The sequence below is a fragment of the Heterocephalus glaber genome, unplaced genomic scaffold (genome assembly GCF_053883595.1).
Source record: "Heterocephalus glaber isolate CG9 unplaced genomic scaffold, H.glaber_assembly_v1.0 deba00001538, whole genome shotgun sequence".
NCBI lineage: Eukaryota > Metazoa > Chordata > Mammalia > Rodentia > Bathyergidae > Heterocephalus > Heterocephalus glaber.
Window position 1 is genome coordinate 910702 of NW_028258333.1, and position 11171 is coordinate 921872.

General features: G+C 41.9%; 1 protein-coding gene across 1 annotated transcript; it reads right to left on the minus strand.

Moving 5' to 3' along the window:
* Positions 1–1824: 1824 nt before the first annotated feature.
* Positions 1825–10330, minus strand: LOC101726120 (heat shock protein HSP 90-beta-like). The gene is given in 3 exon segments (XM_013072358.3): positions 1825–2401; positions 2404–3037; positions 9074–10330. Coding segments are annotated over 3 exon segments (2169 nt in total). The 5' UTR covers positions 10295–10330; the 3' UTR covers positions 1825–2087.
* Between the last annotated feature and the right edge of the window lie 841 nt (positions 10331–11171).

Sequence of the window (11171 nt, forward strand, 5' to 3'; positions counted from 1 at the left end):
AGACATTCAATCTTAAAAAGAGAAAAAGATTGTAAAAATATTTTGTCAAACTATTAAAAATTTGCTCATAAAGTCTGTTCTCTGTGTTGTAAGTTGAAACTGATAAGGGTTTTGTGTTGATCAGATCTGACGTAGAGCACTGAAGCTTTTCAGCAAGTTGGAGATTCATCACTGTGTTCACTTCTCAGAGCTTTAATGATTCCATGGAGGGTGAAGACAGACTAATCGCAGCGTGTCTAGAAATTCTCCTTCCTCCTGGGTAGCAAAGCCCATCTGTTTTTAAATAGTGAGGGAGCTGCTGGCATTTTATTAAGCTGTTGTTTTACTTAAATTGCAGTTGTCTGAAGTGACTCTTTGTCTCCACTCCTGCTTTCCAAAGGCAGGCACCGTGATGACTTCTTATTTGGGAAATTGCACATGGCTGCCCCTCTAGGTGGGTAATGCACACAGACAATATTTTTGCTTTATTTGAAATCACCACAGTGTGTGGCCTGTTTTCTCAGCTCTTCACGTTTTCTGCCACTCTGCTCTCCCTTCACCCTGTTAAGAGTGGGTACACTGAACAGTCTAGTTCTACAATGGGAAGAAACTTACATCAGGGAGAGTCTTCTTGCTGTTTGTTTATGTTGATCACAACCTACAGCATCCTTGGGCACAGTCATTGTTGCAGGTCTCAAAATGATACTGAACTCCCAGACTCAGAGACTCCCTCCTTCCTGAAGAAAGCATCTTCCTGAAATTTCAGCCCTCATCTATTTTCTGGCTTTCTGTTTTTTCTGCACACCAATCCACCTAGACCTGGACTGTGAACTTTAGCTCTCTTGTGAAAGGTCGCCCCTTCTTGAGGATGAACATGTCCTGCATGCTAAGGCATGCTTGCAATGTCACAGCCCAGCTGAGCCACTGGATCGAAAAGGAACATCTGCAAGAGCCAGCTTTCAAAGGTGTCATCAGATTCTGGAGTTTCATTCTATGCTCTTGATACTTTTTTTAAATAGCAAAACATGGATTAGTACATTTTAGGCATACATAATGATAACACTCATCATAGGGAATGTGCACCTGTACACGGTAATCCCACCTCTTTTCCCCTTCCCTACCTTCTTGCAAGCCACATCACCTCCCTATGTACAAAAGCTTTGTTTCTATTTTCCTCTCCTTCTTCTCCTTCTCCTCCTCCTCCTCCTCCTCCTCCTCCTCCTCCTCCTCCTCCTCCTCCTCCTCCTCCTCCTTCTTCTTCTTCTTTTTGTACTAGGGTTCAAACTTGGGACTTTGAGCTTCTAGGCAGGCGCCGGAACCACTGAGCTAAATCCCAAGCCCCTTCCATTTTTCCTTCTATTTTCACATTTTTTCTTGTCCCTTCCTTCCTTTCTTCCTCCCTTCTTCCTCATTCTCCTTCCCATTTGAACATTTTTCTCCATTTCCCAATCTCTAGTATACATTTTAGTCCTTATTTCCACTTTCATTTTTTCACACCAGAGAAACAGTACAGCGTTTACACATGTGTGTCCTATTTATTTCACTTAAGCATATGGTCTCAAGGTCCATCAATTTAGCTATAAATGTCTGAAGGTCATCCTTCCTTATGGCAGAATAGTACTCCATTGTATAAAAAAACCTACATTTTCTTTATCCATTCATCAGTTGATGGGCATTTGGGCTGTTTCCAAGATTTAGCTATTAGAAACTGTGCTACTGAAAATGTGAGTGTGCGTATATCACTGTGGTATGATGCTTTTAATTCTTTTGGGAATATACCACGAAGGGAAATAGCTGGTTCAAATAGAACTTCTAGTTTTAGTTTATTTATTTATTTATTTAGTATAAAACTTCATCTTCTTTATTTTTCATACTTTTAATTTCAGAACAAAATAAACAAAAAATAAGATCACAGTACACAACATCCAACCCTGCTGTCAAATAATGGAGGGGTGGGGCTTGAGGCTCTTGCTTCCTGCTTTCCACACAGGGCAGGAGAAACCACTAGACATCAGCAGAGGGAGCGAGGTGGGACAGGGCCACTCAGGCTGCTGGGGGAGCCGTGGGGACACTATACAGAGGGCACAGGTTTCCTACAGTGGAAGCTCCTAATCAACTTCTTCCATGTGAGATGCATCCTCATCCCCTTCGAGGGGAGGAATCTCATCAGGAACAGCAGCACTGGGCTCCTCTGCGGTCACCTCATCTTCATCAGTGCCCAGACCTAGCTTGATCATGTGGTAGATACGGTTGGAGTGGGTCTGGGGATCCTCCAGGGAGAAGCCAGAAGACAGTAGCACAGTTTCAAACAGCAGCACCACCAGGTCCTTGACAGCCTTGTCATTCTTGTCAGCTTCAGCCTTCTGCCGCAGCGTCTCCACAATGGGGTGGTCAGGGTTGATCTCCAGGTGCTTCTTGGCCTCATGTAACCCATGGTAGAGTTATCTTGGAGGGCCTGGGCCTTCATGATCCTCTCCATGTTGGCTGTCCAGACATAGGTGCTAGTCACGATGGAGCAGGGTGAAGACACAAGTCTATTGGAGATTGTCACCTTCTCAACTTTCTTATCTAAGATTTCCTTCATGAGTTTGCACAGGTTCTCAAGCTTGGCCTTGCTTTCCTCCACCTTTTTTTTTTCCTCCTCATCCTCAGGCAGCTCCAGGCCTTCTTTGGTCACAGAGACCAGGCTCTTCCCGTCAAACTCCTTGAGCTGCTGTATGCAGTATTCATCAATGGGCTCAGTCATGTACACCACCTTGAAGCCCCGTTTCCGCACGCGCTCCACAAAGGCAAAGTTGGCCACCTGCTCCTTGCTCTCACCAGTGATGTAGATGGACTTTTGTGTCTCCTTCATGTGAGACACGTACTCAGATAGGGATGTCATCTCATCTCCAGACTGAGAAGTATGATAGCGCAGCAACTCAGAAAGGCGTCGCCTGTTAGTGGAGTCCTTGTGGATTCCAAGCTTCAGATTTTTTGAGAATGCCTCATAGAATTTCTTGTAGTTCTCTTTATCTTCTGCCAATTCAGAGAAGAGCTCAAGGCATTTCTTAACAATGTTTTATTTTTTTTTGTATTAAATTCTTTTATTGGTACATTGTAGGTATACAACACAATTACATTTCTCATTGGGAATTGTACCTTTACATAATGCATCTTGGTTCTTATTTTTTCCCCATTCCTAGCCCTCCCTTCACGCCCTCCACCCTTCCCTATTTACAAAGACTTTATTTCCATTTTTTCCATTTCTCATCATTTTTCCTTTCCCTTCTTTCCTTTCCCCTGCCCCTCCCACTACCCCTACCCCTTTGGACCTTTTCTTCCTATTTTACATTATCGATTATTCATTCTAATCATTGGTACATTTTAGGTATATAATATAATGACATTCATCATTGGAAATTTGCACCTTTACATATTCTCTCTTGGTTCTTATTTTTTCACCCTTGCCCAGCCCTCCCTTTAACCCCTCCAGTCCTCCCTATTTACAAAGATTTAGTTCCTATTTTTCCATTTTCTCATATTAATCCCATTCCCTTTTATCCTTTCCCCTAGCCCTCCCATTTCCTTCCCCTTTGCCTCTTTTCTTCCTATTTCACATTACCTATTATACATTTAGTGCTTATTTACACTTTCAGTTTCTCACACCAGAGAAACTATTCAGTATATACACATGTGTGTCCTATTTATTTCACTTCAGAGTATCGCCTCAATGTGCATCCACTTAGCTATAAATGTCTCTAATTTCTCATTTTTTAAGGCTGAGTAGTGCTCCATTTTATAAAAAAACCACATTTTCTTTATCCAGTCTCCAGTTGATGGGCATTTGGGCTGTTTCCAAGTTTTAGCTATTACCAGCTGTGCTGTTATGAACATGGGTGCACATATATCACTGTGGTATGATTCTTTTAATTCTTTGGGGAAGATCCCCAGCAGTGGAATAGCGGGGCCAAATGGGACTTCCAGTCCTGGTTCTTTGAGGTATCTCCATACTGATTTCCACAGTAGTTGCAGCAGTCTACACTCCCACCAGCAGTGGAGCAGGGTTCCTCTTTCCCCACAGACCCACCAGCATTGGTTATTGGTTGATTTCATGATAGCAGCCACTCTTTCTGGAGTGAAGTGGAATCTCAGCGTTGTTTTCATTTGCATCTCTCGAATGACCAGTGATGTTGAACATTTTTTCATGTATTTATTTGCTATTTCTACTTCTTTGTGTGAGAAATGTCTGTTCATTTCAGATGCCCATTTTTGGATTGGGTCTTTAAATTTGGGAGGTCTGATCTTTTTAAGTTCTTTATAGATTTGAGATAGTAGACCTTTGTCTGAGGAAGAGCAGGTGAAGATTTTTTCCCACATTGTGGGTTGTCTCTTCACGCTGCTGGTGGTTTCTCTTGCTGTGCAGAAGCTTTTTAATAAGAAGAGATCCCATTTGTTGATTGTTTGTGTTAGTTCACAGGCAACTGAGGTTTTGTTCATAAAATCTTTTCCTACACTGATGTCTTCAAGGGTTCTCCCTAACCTCTGTTCCAACTGGTTCAGAGTTTCTATTTTAATATTTAGATCTTTAATCCATTTTGATTTTAGCTTAGTGCATGGTGAGAGATATAGGTCTAGTTTTAATCTTTGGCAAGTTGAAGTCCAATTTTTCCAGCACCATTTATTAAAGAGGCTATCTTTCCTCCAGTGAGGGTGTTTGGCTCCTTTGTCAAAGATGCGATGGCTGAGTGTGTCTGGTGTTGTTTCTGCATCTTCTAATCTGTTCCACTGGTCCTCAGGTCTGTTTCTTTGCCAGTACCATGCTGTTTTTATCACAGTAGCTTTGTAGTATAGTTGCAGCTTGGGGATTGTGATACCCCCTGCCATTTCTCTGTTACCTAGAATTGCTTTTGCTATTCTGGGTCTCTTCTTGCTCCAAATGAATTTTTGGATTGTTTTCTCGAGGTCTATGAAGTATGGTGCTGGGATCTCAATTGGAATTACATTAAATCTACATAGCAGTTTTGGAAGTATGGCCATTTTCACTATATTACTCCTTCCTACCCAGGAGCAGGGGATGTCTGTCCATTTTCTGATATCATCTTCAATCTCTCTTTTCAGAATGCCATAGTTTTCAGAGAAGAGGTCTTTGATTTCTTTCGTTAGGATGATTCCTCGGTATTTCAGTTTTTTGGATGCTATTGTGAAAGGAATTATTTGCCCTATTTCTCTCTCAGTGAGTCTGTCATTGGTGTAGAGGAATGCTATTGATTTTTGTATGTTAACCATGTAACCAGCTACTTGACTGAATTTGGTTATTAAGTCTAGAAGACTTTTGGTGGAGTTCTTGGGGTCTTCTATATAGAGTATCATGTCATCTGCAAATAATGACAATTTGACTTCTTCATTTCCTATCTTTATTCCTTTTGTTTCTTTCTCTTGTCTAATTGCTGTGGCTAATGTTTCCAGAACTATATTGAACAAGAGTGGTGATAGTGGACATCCTTGTCTTGTTCCTGATTTTAGGGTGAAGGATTTCAGTTTTTGACCATTTCCTATGATATTGGCTGTTGGTTTTTCATAGATGGCTTCTATCAATTTGAGGTAGAGACTATCTATTCCAATTTTTTGTAGGGTTTTTATCATAAATGCATGTTGGATTTTGTCAAATGCTTTTTCTGCATCTATGGAGATAATCATATGGTTTTTGTCCTTGGCTCTATTGATATAGTGTATTACATTAATTGATTTTCGTATATTGAACCATCCCTGCATCCCTGGGATGAATCCCACTTGATGAGGTTGTATGATCTTCTTGATGATCTTCTGCATTCTGTTTGCCAGTATCTTATTAAGGATTTTTGCATCTATGTTCATTAGTGAGATTGGCCTATAGTTCTCTTTTTCAGTTGGGTCTTTCTCTGCTTTGAGGATCAAGGTGATGCTTGCTTCCAGGAATGAATTTGGGAGTATTGCTTCCCTTTCAATTTCATTGAGGAGTTTAAACAGTAGTGGCAGCAGTTCCTCTCTAAATGTCTTGTAGAATTCAGCAGTGAAGCCATCAGGGCCCAGGCTTTTCTTAGTTGATAAGTTTTTAATTACATTTTCAACTTCATTGGTTGATATTGGGTTGTTCAGAGTTTTTAGGTCTTCTTCGTTCAACTTTGGTAATTCATATGTATCTAGGAATCTGTCCATTTCTTCTGTGTTGTCCATCTTATTGGTGTATAGGTTCTGGAAGTAGGTATTGATGATCCTCTGGATTTCTGCTGGGTCTGTTGTCATTTCACCCTTTTCATTCCTAATTGCATGGATTTGGGCCTTTTCTTTCCCTTTTCTGACAAGGTTGGCTAAAGGTTTGTCAATTTTGTTGATTCTTTCGAAGAACCAACTCTTGGCTTCATTGATTTTTTGTATCATTCTCTTAGTCTCCATTGCATTGATTTCTCCTCTGATCTTTATAATTTCCTCCCTTGTATGAGCTTTGGGGTTGTCCTGCTCTTCTTTTTCTAGAAGCTTGAGGTTCAGCATCAGGTTGTTTAATTGGGATCGTTCTGTTTTCCTAATATGAGTATTCACTGTTCTAAATTTCCCTCGTAAGACAGCTTTCATTGAGTCCCATAGATTCCTATATGTTGTATTGTCATTGTGATTTAATTGAAGGAACTGTCTGATTTCTTCTTTAATTTCCTCTGTGACCCATTGGTTATTCAGAAGTGTGTTGTTCAATTTCCACATGTTTATGAAATTTTTTGAGTTTCTTTTGTTATGGATCTCCAATGTCATCGCACTATGGTCTGATAATGTACAGGGGATAACTTCAATTCCTTTGCACTTACTTAAACATGTTCTATGTGTGAGTATGTGGTCTATTTTGGAGAATGACCCATGTGCAGCTGAGAAGAATGTGTATTCTAATTTTGTGGGGTGGAAGACTCTGTAAACATTTGTTAAGTTCATTTGTTCAAGAGTTCGATCGAGTTCTAGTATTTCATTACTTATTTTTAGTCTAGTTAATCTATCTATTTGTGACAGTGGAGTGTTGAGGTCCCCCACTACAATTGTATTAGTGCATATATGACTTTTCATGTCCATTAGTATTTGTTTTATATAGTTGGGTGCACTAGTGTTTGGTGCATAGATATTTATGATTGTCATCTCTTCCTCTTGGATTGTTCCCTTTACAAGGATGTAATGTCCTTCTTCGTCTCTCTTCATCAGTGTTGGTTTGAAATCTACTTGATCTGCCAAGAGGATAGCTACTCCTGCTTTTTTTCGGGTTCCTGTCTCATGGAGTATTGTTTTCCACCCTTTAACTTTCAGTCTATGAGTTTCCTTTTGAATTAAGTGTGTTTCTTGTATGCAGCATATTGTTGGATTTTGCTTCTTGACCCATTCTGCCAGTCTATTTCTTTTGATTGGTGAGTTGAGACCATTAACGTTGATGGTTCTAACTGAAACGTATTGACTTGTCATTGCCATGACTTTTTCTTTTTGTTGGGTTCTCCCCCTTTACATTTAATTTCTTGTCATGCCAGATGGGTTCATTCTGCTTTGCTTCCTGGGGTTGTGATCCTCAATGTCTGTTCCTAGGCTATTGTGTAAAATTCTTTGGAGTGCTGGTTTGGTATTCACAAAGTTCCTAAGGTGCTCTTTGTCATGAAAGTATCTTATTTCTCCATCCATTTTGAAGACAGTTTTGCAGGGTACATCAATCTGGGTTGGAGGCTGTTTTCTTTTAGGGCTTGGAATATGTCACTCCAAGCTCTTCTTGCCTTGATGGTTTGTGTTGAGAAGTCTGCTGTGATTCTGATGGGCTTTCCTTTGTATGTGATTTGTTTCTTTTCTCTGACTGCTTGGAGAACTTTGTTTTTCTGTTGTGTTTCTGGAATCTTAACAATTATATGCCTATGTGTAGATTTTTTTTTGATCAAGGCTATTTGGAGTCCTATATGCCTCACTTATGTGTATGTCAAGCTCTTTTCCCCTGCTTGGGAAGTTTTCTGCCATTATTTCTGTGAAGAGGTTTTTTATGTCATCTCCACTCTCTCCTATTTCTTCATTGAGCCCAATCAGTCTTATGTTATTCTTTTTTGCATCGTCTACAGCTGCTGGATTGATTTCTCATGTTCCCTTATAAGTTTGAAGCAATTTTTCTTTTCCTAGTCACTAATTGCAATCTTATCTTCTATATCTGAAATTCTGTCCTCACATTGGCTCATTCTGCTGTGTAGACTTTCAATGGAGTTTTTCATGTCCTGGAAATCTATTTGTATTTGTTTTATGGATTCCATTTGTTTCTTATGTTGGGATTCCATCATGTTCCTGAGCTCCTCTCTAGATTTATTAATCATGTCTTGCACTAGGGGCACAATTTCTCCTGTTATCTGAGAAATTATTTTTGATTTCATTTTTTCCAGATCCCCTTTTGTTGCCAGTTCAGTGGGTCCAGGTGGTTGAGTATCAGAGTGTTCCATCTCATTTCCCTTTGGGGTTGCTGTAGGTGATCTGGAAGTCTGGTTTTGAGACTTATTTATGTGTTTTCTCATTTCGACTGGGGTGGGGGGCTGTTAGCACCTGGATGGATTACCTCCTCTGAGCTAGGTGAGGTGGGACAGGGGCCGGGAGCAGTGGTAAGGATGGCGACCCAAAAGCCCTTTCCTGTGGGCTGGGAGCAGCCAGAGGGATGGTGGCCGGGAAACCCCTTCCTCTGGACCAGGAGCAGTGGGATGGTGGCTCAGAATCCCCTTCCTCTGGGCCAGGAGCAGTGGGACAGAAGGTGGCCCAAAAGCCCTTTCCTCTGGGCTGGGAGCAGCGGGAGGGATGGTGACTGGGAAGCCCCTTCCTCTGGACCAGGAGCAGTGGGACGACGGCTCAGAAGCCCTACCTCTAGTCCGGGAACAGTGGGACTCAGTACCTTGGTCTGGTGGTCTGGTGTCCTCTGCATCTTTGTATTGTGGAATCAGGTGGCTGCCTGTCTGCAGCGGGGTGATTCGGTGTCTTCCGCATGACTCAGGACCTTGGTAGGGCATGCACAGACCTGCCTGTCTCCAGTGGGCTGATTCAGTGTGTGTTCCACGCAACTGGGGACCTCGGTAGGATGTCTCTTAACAATGTTTTTGCAGATGACTTTCAAGATCTTGCTCTGCTGGAGCATTTCTCGGGAGATGTTCAGGGGCAGGTCCTCTGAGTCAACCACACCACGGATAAAGTTTAGGTACTTGGGGATCAACTCATCACAGCTGTCCATGATGAACACACGATGGACATACAGTTTGATGTTGTTCTTCTTCTTCTTGTTCTCAAATAGGTCAAAGGGAGCCCGCTGAGGAATCAATAACAATGCCCTGAATTCCAGCTGACCTTCTACAGAGAAGTGCTTGACTGCCAGGTGGTCTTCCCAGTCATTGGTGAGGCTCTTGTAGAATTCTCCATATTCCTCCTGAGTGATGTCATCAGGGTTTCTGGTCCAAATTGGCTTAGTCTTGTTCAGTTCCTCATGATCCATGTATTTCTCCTTAATCTTCTTGGTTTTCTTTTTCTTATCCTTACCAGTGTCGTCCTCCTCATCTGAGCCCACGTCTTCAATCTTGGGCTTCTCCTTGTCATCCTTATCTTCCTCTTCTTTCTCACCCTTCTCTTCCTCTGCCTCATCATCACTGATTTCCTTCTCTCATTCCTTCTCCAAATAGAGGGTGATGGGGTAGCCTATGAACTGCGAGTGCTTCTTCACCACCTCTTTCACCCACCTCTCCTCCAAGTACTCTGTCTGGTCTTCTTTGAGGTGGAGGATCACCTTGGTGCCTCGGCCAATGGGCTCCCCATGGTCGGCGTGGACAGTGAATGATCCCCCAGCAGAAGACTCCCAGGCATACTGCTCGTCATCATTGTGCTTTGTCATCACAACCACTTTCTCTGCCACCAGATAGGCAGAGTAAAATCCAACACCAAACTGCTGAATCATGGAGACGTCTGCACCAGCCTGAAGAGCCTCCATAAATGCTTTTGTGCCAGACTTGGCAATGGTTCCCAAGTTGTTTATGAGGTCAGCCTTGGTCATACCAATGCCTGTGTCCACCAAAGTCAAGGTTCGCTCCTGAGGGTTGGGGATGATGTCAATCTTCAGCTCTTTGCTGCTGTCCAACTTGGAAGGGTCTGTCAGGCTCTCATAGCGTATCTTGTCCAAGGCATCAGAAGCATTAGAGATCAACTCCCGAAGGAAAATTTCCTTGTTGGAGTAGAAGGTATTGATGATGAGAGACATGAGCTGGGCAATTTCTGCCTGAAAGGCAAAAGTCTCCACCTCCTCCTCTCCATGGTGCACCTCCTCAGGCATCTTGACTGCAAAAGGATGGAATACAAGATAGAAAGGCAGCGCAGACCGGGTTCGACATGCTCACAGAACCTGAGTTGTGCAGGAGTGACTCAAGAGTCTAGTTTTAGTTTTTTGAGGGATCTCCACACTGATTTCCTCAGTGGTTACACCAGTCTACACTCCCACCAACAGTGGAGGAGGGTTCCTTTTTCCCCACATCCCCTCCAGGATTTGTAATTGGTTGATTTCTTGATAACAGCTATTCTTTCTGGGATGAGGTAGAATCTCTGTTTTGTTTCCATTTGCATCTCGCGAATGACCAGTGATATTAGAGTTTTTTCATATATTTATTTGCTGTTTCTACTTCTTCATCTGAGACGTGTCTGTTCATTTCAGATGCCCATTTTTGGACTGGATCTTTAAATTTGAGGGGTCTGATTTTTTGAGTGCTTTATATATTCTAGATATATATGGTCCTTTATCTGATGGTAAAATTTTTTCCCCACATTGTGGGTTGTCTCTTCACTCTGTTGGTGGTTTCTCTGGCTGTGTAGAAGCTTTTTAATAAGATAAGGTCCCAGTTGTTGATTCTTTGTAGCATTTTCTGTGTGGTCTGGTTTTTCTTCATGAAGTCTTTGCCTACTCCTATGTCCTCAAGCATTCTACCTATTCTCTTCTAGCAGATTTAGTGTTTCTGTTTTAATATTTAGATCTTTGATCCATTTTGATTTTAGTAGTGTGTGGTGGAAGATATGGGTCTAGTTTCAATCTCTGGTCAATGCTCTTGATATTTATTCATGTTTTTCATTTACACATTTGCTCAGTTAACTATCAGCCATGGCATTAGGAAGAAAAATGGGGTTTTCCTTCTCCCTCTCCTTCAAGCTTCTTATTCCCT